Source organism: Herpailurus yagouaroundi, unplaced genomic scaffold (genome assembly GCF_014898765.1).
Source record: "Herpailurus yagouaroundi ecotype Mexico unplaced genomic scaffold, PumYag 164, whole genome shotgun sequence".
Taxonomy (NCBI): Eukaryota; Metazoa; Chordata; class Mammalia; order Carnivora; family Felidae; genus Herpailurus; species Herpailurus yagouaroundi.
In genome coordinates, this window is record NW_024412405.1 from 3861845 (window position 1) to 3878087 (window position 16243).

Below are 16243 nucleotides of genomic sequence, written 5' to 3' on the forward strand. Positions count from 1 at the left end.
TCTCTTTCTCTCAAAAATAAATAAACATTAAAGAAAAGTAAAATGCTTAAGGCTTTTTTTTCTCCCCCAAATGGCAATACTAAATGTTTACCTACTCTGGAATGCAGTTGTATTAAGTGCAAAACAGTCATGCTGAACTAATCTAAAGGGGAAAAATATTAAGCCATAAAAGGTACTATCAGACTTTCAGGATTATAAAATGCACAAGTGTTAACCACGCGACGGGCACGTTGAGAGAGAGAAGGACAAGAATTCAAACTGGTCAGTTTGCTCGCTCATTCCTGTTCCATTAAAACAATTTGAGACATTGACTTTGGAAGGGTGAAGGTGAGGGTATATTCCAGATGTTTAATCTTGTGGAATAAAGGGAAGAATTAATGTGGCTCGGCTAGACTTCTTCTGCCCCAGGGAACAGCAGCACTATTCTCTGCACGCACATTCACCGGGGGTCTATCACTCTGCCTCCGGGGGACACCATGTTCTCACGCTTCATACTGGCAGCCTTTAAAAACCCTTTAAACATGATATAACAGTTGCTCAAAATTGGTGTCTTTAATAAGAGGCAACTAGGAAAAATGAATTTGCCACAAATCAATATTGGTCCTCTTGCTGACAATTTAAAAGACTGCTTTTATACACTTAACAGCATGGAGATCTTCACAGACAGCTTTCCTCCAGGACAGAAGGAACACAGAGGGTCCAAAAGAAGCTTCCGTGAGGAATAATTTAATATTAAAATGATTAACGTTACAGCTTTCTCCCCAACGCCCCCCCCCGCAACATTTACAAAAGAAAAATGAGAACGCTTGAAAAACTGGAAATAACTAAATTACATACATTTCGAGTAAATTTCACACTAGCAAAAAGTATGGAAGGGGCTGTTCCAAGAGATGTAAAAGTAAAAATCAATAATTAATGCTTTGCATTTAAGAGCCTGTAATTTTAAAGCTGCTTTTATATCCATTATTTCATTTATGTAATCTGGAATTACAGTTTTTATCTTGGTGCCATTTTTTTTTTTTAAAGACCTGTCTCAATTTTGATCCTTAAAGGTGAAGGAGTGTCTAGATTTCTGCTTGTTTCTTCAGTTTTGGGTCAGGGGGGTCGGCTTAATCTTTGCCGTGAAATACAGGAGACCTTTCTAGCGAGCATCCCTGATGGAGGAAGATGCGTGTTCTTCTAATTGTGATGTAGGAAACTTTCCAGGAGAATCTGAGACCCTGCTCTATGGACGAATACCATGCCAGCATAGGGACCTCCAATGACTCCACAGCTCAGGTATTAGGGCACTGGTCTGGTCCATGGGGCCTCCCAGCCCGGTTCTAGCTGAGGCTGCAAATGCAGATTCCAATTCTCGAGGTGGTGGGGGCCCGAGCCTCTGCATTTCTAACCGGCTCGCAGGTGATGCTGACGCGGCAGGGGCTCAGATCGCCCGGCAGGTGGCCATGTGGGGCTCACTGGCCTGGGGCCCCGGCCTTTCCCTACACGGATGAAGGATGACCAGACGGTCATAACCCAGAGAGGAGCCAGACTTGCCCAGAGCTGGGGGGAGGGTCTGCCTCCGTCACCTGGGGCTCCCCACGCCGCCCGGCTGACCTCCAGGCTGGTGAAAGTGGCTTTGGGAGACCACGCAGAGAACCAGCCACTCGACCCTGCAGTTTGGAGGACACGGGGGCCGTGGGCCTGAGGTGGGTGCTGGCAGGCACTGACTGCCTAATGGCTCTGCTGGGAGGGGACGTACCTGTCGGGGTCCCAGCCTGTGTTTCTCAAGCACCAGCCTGCTTGTCAAGAAAGAGATGCCTGCTTGGAGTCGTCTAGAGAGGCTTGTTTTAAAGCACTGTCTGTGGTGACTGGGGCTGAGGGAGAATTACAAGTGACTGTCCCGAGGGGAGCTCATGTCACTTCTCAGGGAGGCAGTGCACAGGAGTGCTGAGGTGCTCCCCTGGGCTCCAACAGCCTTTCAACGCCTGCAGCCCTTCCAGAGAGACCCTGTGCCGGATCCCCCCAGGTGCCGCTCGGACAGAAGAGCAGCCCCGTCCCCTCACTCTTCCCTCTCTGTCGCCAGCCCCAAGGGTCCACACACACCTGCCCGGACAGGCTGAGAGCCACGCCCACACCCCACCTGTGGGGCCTGAGCTGGCCAAGAGGGATGGTTTCACCTGGAAGGGAATTCTGAACTTCGAACGTTACTTGGACTCGACCTGCCAAACTCTGATAGTTCAGGGCACCAGCGTGTGGCAGGGCTTTTTCTCATCAGAAAATGATGGGACCCCGAGGGGCGCCTGGGTGGCGCAGTCGGTTAAGTGTCCGACTTCAACCAGGTCACGATCTTGCGGTCCGTGAGTTCGAGCCCCGCGTCGGGCTCTGGGCTGATGGCTCAGAGCCTGGAGCCTATTTCCGATTCTGTGTCTCCCTCTCTCTCTGCCCCTCCCCCGTTCATGCTCTGTCTCTCTCTGTCCCAAAAATAAATAAACGTTGAAAAAAAAAAATTAAAAAAAAAAAAGAAAATGATGGGACCCCTTGGAGATTTCAAGCAGGGGCTCCATGGACAGGGGCTCGGACAGAATAAAACCAGTTTCGGACTGAGTTATGCTTGTGCTGGACATTTCCAAAGATAGCAGACAGCCAAGCTCATGTCAGCAGGTCCACCAAAAGCTAGCATGTCATTTCTCCTTCTTCAGCCTTTCTTTAAATATTTATTCATGATATACAGTATAATATAATCATTAAGCAAATTAAAAACTAGTATCTAGTAAGTACGTATGCTTTATGGGAAGCATAGTGAAGATTTTTCCAATGTACCCATTTTCAATGGTCAATTGGGTTTTTATAGGAAAAAAAATCTTTTAAGTTTTTAAAATTAAGTTTATTTATTTGTTTTGAGGGAGAGGGACAGAGGGCGAGCACAAGAGGGGGGCAGAGAGCAGGAGAGACAGAATTCCAAGCAGACTCTGAACCGTCAGCGCAGAGCTTGAACTCACGAACTCATGAGATCACGACCTGGGCCGAGATTAAAAGTTGGACGCTCAACCCAGTAGGCCACCCAAGCGCCCCTATAGGTACAAAATTCTACATGGAATCTCCCCTAAAGCTAAAACGATGCTGTCTGCCAACAAAGGTAACACTCCAATATCCTTGTCACTTCCTAAAGGAAGCTAAGTGTCAGGGATTTCACCAAGGCATATGTAGAATTACGTAAAATGTGGTTTGGTGAATTTGTCTGTTCTGGTCCTCCAAACTCCAGCAGCATATACCAGTGGTGCTGATGGAAATGAACTAGGACTCTGCCTCATATCTGTGCCTAAGTGCCACACGGGGGATCCCAGTGTGGATTCAAAGGTACATCTTCCTGTCCTGTGCTTTTTGAACAGATCAACAAGCATGAATATTTGCCAGGGGGCGGACATGTAAATTGCAAGAAATGAACACTCTCTCTTCCAAATTCCGATCGAGGTGAAAATTTGCTGTAAGATTTCAGATGAAATGACCACCACATAAAGTATGTGCAGTGCATACAAGTGCTGGTAGAGAGCTGCCTGAGCCTGACTGTTTGCCCGGCTCCTCGAAACTGCCCACGCACAGTGTCACGGAAGGGGCCCACTACCGTGTGGATCCCACTGAAGTTTAACTAGAGGCGCACTAAGTGATTTTGTAACTCACGACTCAAAGACATTCAGAAAGGTTAGTGTGTAATTGTTACCTTTTTGGCAGGTTATAATTTTCCTCTGCAGCTGTAGGCACAAATCATTGAGCTGGCCGGCGTGCCAGTATTTTAGAAACACTTTTCGGACTCCCATCTGAAACACAAACAGCAGGGAGACATTAAACAGCATGAAGATGCCAAAAATAATGATGGAAAACAGTCAGGCAAGAGATTTTTCCCAGAGAGGATTAGAAGGAACAAAGCTAACAAAATTAATGCCAGTACATCTTCCTTAATTTTTTTTTTAATGCGATTGCATTCACTCGCAATCCCAAAGGTTTTATTCTAATAAGTGTGTTTGCTGTGTGCACACAGGGTCGCTAATGTTTCCCAATGGCCGCTCACTGGAGTTGGGACGGCTGCCCCACGTGGTGCCTGTGAGAAACACTAGCCTTCGTTCCGGCGGGAGAGAAGACCGTTCCTGTCAATGGTCAATGAACACTCAGATCACAGAGTCAGAGCCTTGTCCTCCCTTTACGATTATTTTCCTTTTTCAACTCAAAGCAGGCTGAGTCCATGAAAAAGGAAAACAATAAAACAAAAAGACCAAAACAAAACAAAACAAGCCCAAAAAACAAACAAAAAACCCCAAAACCCCGTAACACTGACATACAGAATTGTTGCCACTCTTTGTTTCCACCACCCCCTATGTGATTATAAAGTGGATGTGTAGATGACCACGGTTGTAGAGATGTAGCACAAAGGTAAAAGTCGCCACAAAGCCATCGATTGGCAAGGATCTTCTAGGTGATCGTATGAACAGTAACACAACGAACACTTCTCGCCAGAGCTTTGAAAAAGCGTGTCGCCAAATCGGCTTCTACAAAAGCCTTAGCGGTCTGCAAGCTGGTCTGGATGCGCTGCGATGGAGGAAGGCAGCTGTCAGAGAAAAGTCTTTAAAACCACAGAACAATCAACCACATCCATCCATTTTTAAAGACATCTTCTTGTGTGTTGTGAGTGTTTTCTACAAATTCGCAGAATTGCGGTAGGTGTGAGGAATCCCTTCACGACGTAAATTCCCACAGCCTCTTAGGGGAAGCAGGCGTGAATAATTGCAGAAGAGCCCAGTAAGGGCTAACATGAAACGCCGCAGAAGCTTGGAGGGGATCTTCTGCTAGATTAAGACAAAAACACCGCTTAGGCAAACCTTGTGATATGTTCATAATCACATTCTCAGCACTGGAGACAAATACCGGCGCGATGAGAAGACTAACATGTGTGCTCCCAAGCATGAGCTGGGGACATTAAAATGCTAACACCCTCCAGCCCCAGCATACATCACAATGACACCCGAGGCTTGCACGTATGCACACACCATTAGGTACTGGAAGGGTTTATAGGTCAGACTTGTCTCCAGAACGCTTGGCCAGAGGTGGTTTGCGAAGCTTTTCATATGGAAACGGAGTTATTCCAAACAGATGTTGTCACCCGCCCCCCCCCCCATCCTTCCATCTAGCTGTCCCCTTCGCCATGATCTGTTGTCTTAATGAAACACGCAGTTGTGCAAGAGATTGGGGCCTGAATCTTGCATTGTGGCGGTCAGGGGGGTTATCAGATCAATGGGGAAAGTTCTCAACTACTGTCTGGTTTCAGAGGCTTCTGGTTGACTGAGTGCTATTCTTTGTTTAGTTTTCTTTTAGTTGGTTGAAATCTGAGACAGTCACCTGGGTGGGGAGCTACAGAGAGTTGTTACTTCCCCCCCCCCCATTGTATTGCCATTCTCTCTCCCTAGTTATTTTCCATAATTCATCTTTTTTTTCCCCCTTCCCAACTGCTGACTTATTTTGGCAGTCAAGAGGAAAAGCAGTTGGTACTGTCTGTGGGCACTGCGGAACAAATCTGTGAGACAGGCACTGGGAAGGAGGGAGTATGGCAGCTTTCTGTTCGGCGCTGACTGCGGTATGCAACTCATTGTGGGAAACTTCATCCCAAAGGCAAAATTCATGCAAACCTGGGTCCCCAAATGAAACTCCAAAAGACTGATAGCCTGCAATACTACGCAATGGGGGGAGGAGTCAGTAATGATCACTGGGGGAACAAATTTATGGTGGGGGGGGGGTTCAACATGGGCAAAAGACCTATGGAATGGAATTAAGAGAACTGGATTCCAACTCTCTTAACTAAAAGGAGACCCTGGCTGGACAGGAAGGGAGTTGGGTGGGATGATAAAGATCTCTTATAGTGACATTTCTAACAGCCATTCAAAACACCAAAGGAGGTTTATTTTAAGATTTCTGCTAGATTGGAGGGGTGGGGGGCAAAGGAGGATGGTCTCCTCAAGGGGCTCACAGCGAAGCTTTTGGGGAAGATCAGAAGTAAGAAAAAAATGACAGAGTTGTGTCCCAAGGACACCAAAGAGGAAGAAGTGATCAAGATGGTATTAGGTGGGATTCAATGAGAACCAAGTTATCTAAGCCATGTAGTCTTGAAGGATGGGCAGGTACTCTCCAGGGTGTCTAGGGATAGTGGGAGAAGATGAATGTGGGACAGAAAAACCAGCTGTTCCTTTCCTGTGAACAGCAAGGGTCAGAAAACTATCTTGGGGTACAGCTGCATTTATAGTGATAAGGGAAGAGGCCATGCATTGTAAACAGTGGCCACCTCATGAAGAGTCTTCCAGGGACAATTGGACATCTTCCTAGGGACAGTGAGGATGCATTGGGAGATTTACAGAGGTTCCTAGCTAAATTTCATAAAAATAGATTTTTTAAATTTTTTAAAAATGTTTTTATTTATTTTTGAGACAGAGAGAGACAGAGCATGAGCAGGGGAGGGACAGAGACAGAGGGAGACACAGAATCCGAAGCAGGCTCCAGGCTCTGAACTGTTAGCACAGAGCCCGATGTGGGGCTCGAACTCATGGACTGTGAGATCATGACCTGAGTTGAAGTTGGATGCTTAACCGACTGAGCCACCCAGGTGCCCCTCATAAAAATAATTTTTCAGATTGTATTAGAAATTTATAAAGTTCCTTCTTAAAACTGGAGAATGGGTTGTCAGACTTGGCTTTGGGAGGTCCCTGGTGAAGTGGGGCAATATAAGGTCATCAACAATTTGGATTTGTTGTGGGTCTGTTGGCCAACTCTTACTTATCCTTCACGACTGAAATCAAACCCCACCTCCACTTTGATATCCATGCATCCACTTCTAGTAGGGCTTTGATGACTTCCATTTGCATTCCCATAATATCCTACAGATGATTCTTTGTTTCTCTTATTATATTGCATTGCATATTTGCCATTATGCACACATATTTAATCTCCTGAAGAATATGAAGATATATTCTTGAACTTCACAAGTGGTAAGGATGTGGGGAGGGTTAGATTCAGATTAGAAACAGAACATAAGGAATTGTGAAGTCTTGGTATAAGATGAGTCATAGCAATGGATGATAATGTCTTCAAGGATGAAAATAAGGTATGATGGACAATGAAGGCAGAAGCCAACCCAAAGTTATTGAGTAAGCTGGAGATAAGTCATGGAAGCCAGTAGGTGACAGAACACATGATGGGCGGGGGGGGGGATAAAGGGAAAAAGAAAAGTGGGGTGAAAGCAGTCCACAAATGGTGTAGATGTAAGACAGAAGGTTGGGGAGCAATGAGTCAGCTGGCCCCGTTCCTCCACTGAGACAAAGGAAGTGAAAAAAAACCTGAATCCTTGTAACAGAGTATTTTCAGGAATGTCCATGTGTCAGTTCACACAAGGAGGCTAAATTAGAAGAGGAGTAAATATGGATGCGGTAGGCTTTTCTCTCAATGTATTAGAGATGTCCCAGGACCCGACAGTGGCTAGTTAAAGAGGGGTCTGAGTGCTTCACAGGGCAGATCTGCATGTCTCCAGGCAGAACAAAAAGAGTCCTTGTTGAGATCCACGGATTGGGATGATGGCAAGGGAGGAACTGGGCGGGAATGCGAGCACGGGGCATGTGAGAGGAGCAATGCTAGACAGACAGATGCTCCTCTGGGAGCCAGAAGGACAGTCCAGCCCCCAAAGCTCCTGGTGAGTGGGTATAGTTATGCCCATGAAAATTCTCCAGAGGTAGAGCCAAGGGCTTTGTAAGTGAGGGAAGCTTCTGTGCTTTCGGTTCAGTGGGAGGAGGCGAGGACGGAAGGCTGAATTCACATCACAAGTATCCCGCTAAGGCAGAGCTGAAGACTTGTGAACGTGGCTGTGTACTGTGCTACCATCACATTTAGATGGGCTAGAAATTTCTTCTTTCAGCTGTTTGGGTACACTTTACACATATCCAATGGGACCACCCGCCCACCCGCCCTTCCTTCCTTCCTTCCTTCCTTGTCCTTCCCTCCTTCCTTCCCTTCTTTCCTTCTTTCTTTCTTCCCTTCCTCCCATCCTTTCTTTTTTCTTTTCTTTCTCTCTTTTTTCCTATATATATTTTTTTTTACCATGTTATTTATTTGCAGTTTGGCATTATTTAGAGACACTCATTGGTATTTTAGTATTTGTATGAATTTGCTGGTCTTTTAGAGATATCACGTTTATAGTAAATGCCTCTTCTCTCCTTAAAGAATGAAATTAGCCATTTAGTAGTATTTTGGATTTCTTTGTCAGAAACTGTTTTGAATAACACATTTTAGTATTAAGTCCTCTGCTATCGCTGATGCTAAGAATTAGTAGGACATACATCTAGGATTCTTTTTTTTTTTTAATCAGGAGAATCTGGACAAGATCACATGAGTTCTAAACCTTCATTGTCTATTAATGATGTTGACTAGGAGAAAAGCGTTGGTCTTTTTTATTTTTTCTATGGAATAAGTTCACGTAAAGTTACTCTGTGATCAGCACATTAGTGTGCTATACCAAATCCAACAAATTAGGCTTCGTTTGAATGCAACCAAATGTCCAGATCACCTACATTTTTAATTTTGGTTACATTCTCTTAAAAGAAGGTGTTTCTTAGAGAACCAGAGAAACAGAGAGGTTAAAACATTCTCCTACAGAGCCCTTTCCCTGTGTGCTCCCCAGACGCAGACTGTTCTGATCTGAGATTAAAATGTTAATGTCATTCTGACTCCTGTAAAAGTAAACCATCTGTGAATTATAGTCATTGCTATTTTTATTAGAAAACCATTAGGTTTTTTCTTTTTCTTTTTGAAGTGACAGATTTTCAAAGATTAAGCCCAATTGTCATTGATGACTTCGAAAGCTTCAATTACTGTTACCGTTCTCAGGGAGTTTTTAGAGGTGTTGGCTGTGGGAGCTCAGACAGCTGCTGGAATGGCTTTCCATGGAGTGTGGGTGGCCTTGAGGCTGCACGGAGAGGTCAAGGGAACCTCTGAGGATGGCCTTCCCCCTTTTCTCCTTGTCCTCCCTCTCCTCGTCACTGAATGCTGCCTCCTAGCACAGAGGTGCGGGAAAGCTGAGAGGAGACAAGCTTGGTGGCAGAGGCTGCCCTCCAGTGTAGTAGAGGGACAGGCACCCACGGTTTCCATGGCAACCCTGCATCCTACTGGCCTTGCCCTTTTAGGAATGTCCCACATTCACTGACTGGGAGACCCACCAGCAAAACTATCTTCAGAGCGATCTTTCTACACATCAAGCTCATGTTACATTCATGCTTATAATTACTTAAGAGTAGGTCATGATTTTCAGGATAACGTTCAAACTCTCGATATGTTTATTAAACTTCTCATAGTATGGCTTTACTCAACACATTCAGATTTGTCTACTCTCAAACTACATCCTGTTGCTTGCTGTTTCAAAACGGGAACGTGTTTTTTTGCTCTGGTTTCACGTATATGATTTCTTTTTCCTTCAACGCGTTTCTCTAAAGCGTCTACTGGATAAGCCCCTATTCATCCTTTAAAACACAGATGACTTGGTGAACTCTAAGTTTAGTGTGTCCCTTACAACAATGAACTCATTCTAACAGCGATCCACATCACTAATGCACCTTGTATCTATCTCTGTAATACTACTGAGTTCCTGTTTTTGTCATTATTTTATACCTGTCTGAATATTCCACGTGACTGTGAGATATGGGTGGGCTAGGATAATGTCGGAAAAATATAAAGGTCATGAGTTACATCTATTAAGGTGAGAGATAAAAGTAAATGGAATACGAAAATGAAGAAAGTAGAATTTCAAGAGTGATTTTAATGGACACTAACTGTAACATGAACTCAGATATTAAAAATATAGTTAATTTAAAATATGTTTAAAAAAACCTAAGTCCATTTAAACTATTTAAATGCATTCGTTTTGTAAAAACGCATCTAATGCAAAGAGCAAGACACAAAGACTCTACCTTGCACATTTCTGGTGCCACCACATTTCTCATAGATGATTATCTCAAACCGAAATCTAGATTTTATCTCATAATTCTAGATTCAGTAGTAGTTTATAAATAAATAGTAGGTCGGGGCTCCCGGGTGGCTCAGTTGGTTAAACATCCCACTTCGTCTCAGGTCATGATCTCGCAGTTCGTGAGTTTGAGCCCCGTGTCGAGCTCTGCGCTGACAGCCCAGAGCCTGGAGCCTGCTTCGGATTCTCTGTCTCCCTCGCTCTGCCCCTCCCCCGCTCACCCTCTGTCTCTCTCTCTCTCAAAAATAAAATGAAACATTAAAAAAAATTAAATAAATAAATAAATTAGCTGTTTATCAATAGAGAATTAATTATTTCCCCGCCTTCTGGCCACCTTCCTGACTGTCTCCAATTTATTAATCTTCCAGAAGCCTTCAATGACTCCATATTGCCTAGAAACTAAAATGCATATCTTTGGGTTTGGCATTCAAAGTCCTCCATAATATGATACTTGTTCATCTCTGAAGAGCTCACACTTTTTACTCTTCTACAACAGATGTTACTGACAGTTATTTTAACTTTTCACACACTCTGTGAAAGCAGAAATCCAACGGGAGACTTCTGTAGACACTATCAAGGGCCAATAGCATTCTTATGCTTGGAATTTGTATTGAATAATGTTGCTACTGCTGTCAGCATTATGGTAGACATTGTCCCTCTACATCTATGTCTATAATTCTTGAAATAGCTTTATTAATAATTACCATAAATTATGTTTTAATAATAGTTTATGTGAATGTTTATTTTTTTGCTACAAACATGCTTTATTTTCATTATTACTGACAAAGAATTAATCCTTAAAAATTTTAATCTCCCTTACTTTAAAAGCATTAGCATTATTCTAATAAATATTTGTCCCATTTAAAGACAAGACATATAATGTTATAGTTGCATCAACAGTGGTCATCTTTCACTGTGATATTAGCATTCCGAAAAAAAAAAAAATGCCTGGTATCTCTCCAAGTGCCTACCAAGTAGGTCTGTTCCCAGACTTAAAACGGGTTTCTAGACAGCATGATGAACACCACACTCTTCCTTTTATGTGTTTTGATGTCTGCATCACTCTCCCATCAGCCTGGTTTTCCTTCCTGCCGATCTGAGGATGTCATTGTGTTCCTCTAAAACATACTTCTTCCTACTTTTACCATGCAAAGCACTTTCTGTGCCTACCATGTAATCCCTTTCAAACAGAAACAGCTTCAAACTCCAACACTTCCACATGCACACCATGACCAGTCCTGCACACATTCGTGGTTCTGTGTCATTTTCACATACTCTCAGGCACATGGTATCTTGTAGCTTTCCCAATTTTTCTTTCTCTTATTTATTCATCCGTCCTACCAAGTGTCTGTCCTCCCCATCTATTTAATCTTTTATTCATCCATCCCTAACTCCATCACCCATCCACACATCCATCCATCCCTCCATCCAATCACCCACCCACTTATCTATCCCTCTGTTCATCCAGCCAGCCACCCATCTATCCATCTATCCACCCATCCACCCATCCATCCATCCATCTACCCATCCATCCATCCATCCCTCCATCCACCTATCCATCTATCCTTCCTTCCATCCATCCATTCATCCATCCATCCATCCATCCATCCACCTACCCATCTATCCTTCCTTCCTTCCTTCCTTCTTTCCTTCCTTCCTTCCTTCCTTCCTTCCTTCCTTCCTTCCTTCCATTCATCCACCTATCCTTCCATCCATCCATCCATCCATCCACCCACCCACCCATCCATCTGTCCATCCGAACATTTGCCAGGGGCTTTCCCGATACCAGTCACCTTGCCAGGCTCCAGGACCACAAGGACAAATAGAATATAATCTATCCTTTCAAGAATTTCAGTAAAACAACCATTTAACTAAAATTCATCTTCTCCGGGCTAAATTCACACATTTCCCTGATTTGCTTCTTGGATTCATTATATTTATAAGGATGGGCATTATTTTATGTGTGTATATTTTATTATTAATATTTCAGTATTTTACATTTTTCATGGTAGCTTTGAACAACTACCAAATGGAAATATTCTAATGTTCAGCCTGGCTCTGAATGTATTTTTAAACATCCTCAGAGGATACATTTATACTAAAATACAAGTTCTCTTTGTTATAAATAGACTATTCTTGAAGTTTAACTTCAACACAGAGAAGATAATTACAGCCACACACATCTAACAGAGTACTGTATCTTCTGGTATTTGAGGAAGGTGGTTTGGCTCGAATTACACATAATTACAGGCTAAGAAAATTAATTACTCTCACCTAGAACAGTATGACCTGTACAGCAAGCAGTGATGAATAAAAACTAGTATTTTGAGCTTCCTGGTGAATAACTTACTATGCGATCCTGTATATTATTTCATTACAGAAAGCATGTCGACGTGGTCAAGAGCACTTACAAAAATAAACCTCTTCGTCTCAAAGTCACACATGGTGAAAAGCAAACCAAAGCCAAACCCAAACAAAGCAGACCAGCTTCAAAAGCAGATAGGAAAGTGCATCGGATAAGTTAATGTATTCATTTCAAGAGCGCCGCCGGTCTTCCTTTGTAACAAGATGGCCTCAAGAACATCACTAGGAATTACCTGCCTCATGGAACATACACGTTATAAACGATTAAGAGCAGCAAGTACAGTCACAGCCCGTCATGCAGCCTGTGGCACAGATGCCCTGGCAGGGGCCTCCGCCACCAGTGTCCAACAAGGCACTTCCCTTTGCACCTTCTGATGCTTGCTTTACTTCCAAAAAACAGGAACCCTCCCGGTCCTTCATCGCGGGCACGGGCTCTTATCTTGCTCATCCTCAAAAGTGCTTTTAGATATAATAAAAAATACATAGCTTTCCTAATTGTCCCCAAAACATGTTCTGTGGTTGTGTTCATGGGTTCTTTGAGATTCACCTGCATGTATTCTTTCAGCCCCTGGAGGGCCGCGTGCTTCCATCGTTCAGAGCTCCGCACGTATTTTGTGCAGCAAATTCACGCTTGTTAGAGATGCCGGTTTGAAAAGAGATCTCGCTCTTCAAGTGATTTAACGGGCCTATCTGTGGAAGGTCACCGTGAGTCCTCTCCCGCCCCTTCTCCGCTCTTTGTCTCGCCCACCACAGCTCCATGTGCACGGGCTACGACACCCGTTTGTTAACTGGCTTCCTGGCTCTGCGCTTGCCGTCCAACAACACATTTTTTTCACGTTTAAAGCATAAATCATGTCACGTTACCACCCTCTTTGAAGCTCATCGGTGGCTTCAAAGGGAACTTAAAACAGAATGCTGTGTTTTGATGCAACCAAGGTCCCAGGGGCTTGGCCACCGCTCACTGCTAAGCACCGACCTCAAGACGGTGAAACAGCTTCCTGATCTGCAGAAAAACCCTTTGCTATTACAAGGCTTGGGGCATGTAGCAGGTGCTTAATAAAGGCTTACTGCAGGACTAAATAAACCTGGAGCTGGGGAAAATTAGATCGACACACACGAGATGGAACTGGATTAGGCACGGTCGAAACTGCCGCGTTTTAGAAGCTGTCAAGCAGTTGTCAATTACCGTCCAGGAAGACTGAGCTTTGGAGGGCCACCAACCAGTGTAATCGCTACGATTTTCTCCCCTTCCCAGCAATAAGTTCGTCAGTCACTCACATTCATTTTCCTCCCTAGGGCGGCAATAATGAAACAAAGGAGGCTGAGAAAACACTGCCCCAATGCAGCGTTCTCTCCCCTCGTCTCCTTGTTCCTGGGGCTCTGTCACCTGCCCCAGCAGCTCTCAGCCGGCACCCTCTGTCCCCGCCCCGCCCCTACCTCCTGCTCCTCAGCCTTCAGATCTCAGCCCCCGAGTGTTCTTCTTACAGATGCCCTTCATGACACCTGGCCTGTCTATACCGGGTCCTCACGGGTTGCCCCCCAGAGTGGATCCCAGCCTGTGCTTATTCGTTAGTTTAGTGTTGTTCCTCCTTAGCCAGTAAGCCCGCAGAAGAGGGGTATCGCAGTCCTTCTTTACATCACACCCCCTTCTTTATAATCACCCTGGTGCAACTACAGGGACATCAGTGGTGCTCCATAAATGCTCCTTGACTCGATCAACCAGGAAGCCTGAGCTAGAGGAAATTCGGTTGGTCTCCAGGAGATGAAAGCTGGGTCAGGAACAGGCACAACTACCTCTCAGTTGGCAATTATTAAGTGCCCGATTTTAGACTTAGTCTTTTGTGTAAGGAAGTTGAGAGAACAATATGAAATTACTTCCAAGGAGAAACTATCACACATGTCAGTAAGGCTTGACGGTGGATGCCTTCATTTCCAAAAAGAGAATGTCGCAGTAAGTAGGTTCATTCATTCAGTCGACAAACACCGGTTCCGTGTCGACTCTGTGCCAGACCCTGTAGGGGATGTAACAGTGAACCACAAACACGCATGCACACGGTGCCTGAGGATACACATGAAAAAAGAGAGACATACTGTTTCCTCAATGGAGTTCAGGGTGAAATAGGAGAGAGAGGCACTGACCGAGAATCCAATTTTGTAATATTATTTTTAAAAACTGAGTCGGTGAAGACACAGAAGACATTTGGGGCAGTTATCTCTAGGTAGTTCAATTGCAGGTGATCTGTACTTTCTTCTTTAATTTTCTCTATTTTTCAAGTTTCTTATCAGAAATAAATACTACTTTCATAATAAAAATGTGTCTGTATATATGTATGCGTGTGTATTTAGTACAAGAGAAAAAGGGAAATAAATATATGTGCATATATATAGTAATTCCCAGTTTATAATGCACACAGTACCAAGAGATACACTAGGATCCCTAACGCTTATTATTTTCAACATTAATAATTCTAGAGGAAGGGAAGGGATATGAGAGAAAGAATAATTTTATGGGCTATTTTCTGGCTTGTACTTACAGTTGATTTATGAAGTGCTCCTTGAGTAATAAAACAAAGGTTATAAACCATTAATTTATTGTGCTAATAAGAGCCAAGGGCTCCAATACCATTGTCTTGTCTTAGAAGATGTAAAAAAAAAAGTGGAAGGTGCTTAAAACTTTAACAGTTTCTTGCTTTTACTTTTATTATCTTTTCTCTACCGTACTATTTTAGATTAATGAAATAATAAATCCTTCATCCAACTGATTTTATTTAATGTTATGGTAAAATGTTAATCTTGCAATTCTCAGCACTGTTAAGAGTGGCTCCTTCAAAGATCATATATTTTACAAAGACACACCACGAAATCTAGGCCATTCCTTGAAAATTACATTGGAAGATGACGATAAAGAACATAATTACTGTAATTTTTTTTTGGTTAGTGAGCACACACAAATAGGAAAAGTGCATTTCGTTAAGATTTGGGGTTTGCCCTTTGTGACAGCCTTTTGTGACTTCTTTCAGAATCTCAGTCCCTCTCGCTCTCTCTCATACACACACACACACACACACAGACATGTACATGCGCACACACACGTACACACATCACACAGGAGAACGAGCAAGTATCATCTCATCTGGGTCGTTGGGACGGAGCTGACGCTCTCATTTTGTGGCTCACTTTCTGTCTGTAGGATCTTGAATAAGTCACCGGAAGTCTTCCTGGGTCTGACTTCTCGTCCTCAATATGTCTGAGGCTATGTAAAATCTGTCTCAATTTCTCCTTCCACAGTTTCCAGTCACAGTGACCATGAGCACCTGCTTCAAGGGAACCTCACCTCACAGGACTCTTTCCTTTGCCTGTCCACAAAGCTACCCCCACCCCAAAGTTTCAAAATCCGCTTGAAAGGACAATGACACTTCTCTGGGAAAGCTCCCCTACATGGGGGCCAGCCAGTCCCCGGCGCTGACTTCCCCTGCGCTCTGAGCGTCTGTGTTCTGAAGCAGCACCCCTGGCGCCGCGTGGACCGACTCTGACAGATTTGTTTCTCCCTTCGTCATCCCACCAGATGGCTTTAAAATGAATATAGCATTCAAATAACGACACAGAAAAAAATCGTCCTATAACCAGTTGATTCATATAAAATGTGTGAAAACCAGATTATACCATTTATTTTTCCACTTAGAATTAGTAGTTTCAAAAGTTTTCACTTTACATAAATGACATAACATTGCAAAACAAGCATGTTCTGCATTGGGGCTGAGTGCCTGCCAGTCGCTGTCGCACGGCTTGGGGAAATCGGGGCAGAAAGTGGTTGATTACACATGCAGAGCTTCGGAGGGATTATTTTCAAAG

General features: G+C 43.8%; 1 protein-coding gene across 2 annotated transcripts in view; it reads right to left on the bottom strand.

Annotated features, from left to right (window-relative positions):
* MYO16 (myosin XVI) overlaps positions 1-16243 on the bottom strand; it is a 491281-nt gene that overhangs the window by 81812 nt on the left and 393226 nt on the right. For both annotated transcript variants that reach the window (XM_040487087.1, XM_040487086.1), the window contains exon 29: positions 3701-3797. In XM_040487087.1, the coding sequence (XP_040343021.1) occupies positions 3701-3797 (97 nt within the window). The remainder of the gene's footprint in view (positions 1-3700; positions 3798-16243) is intronic.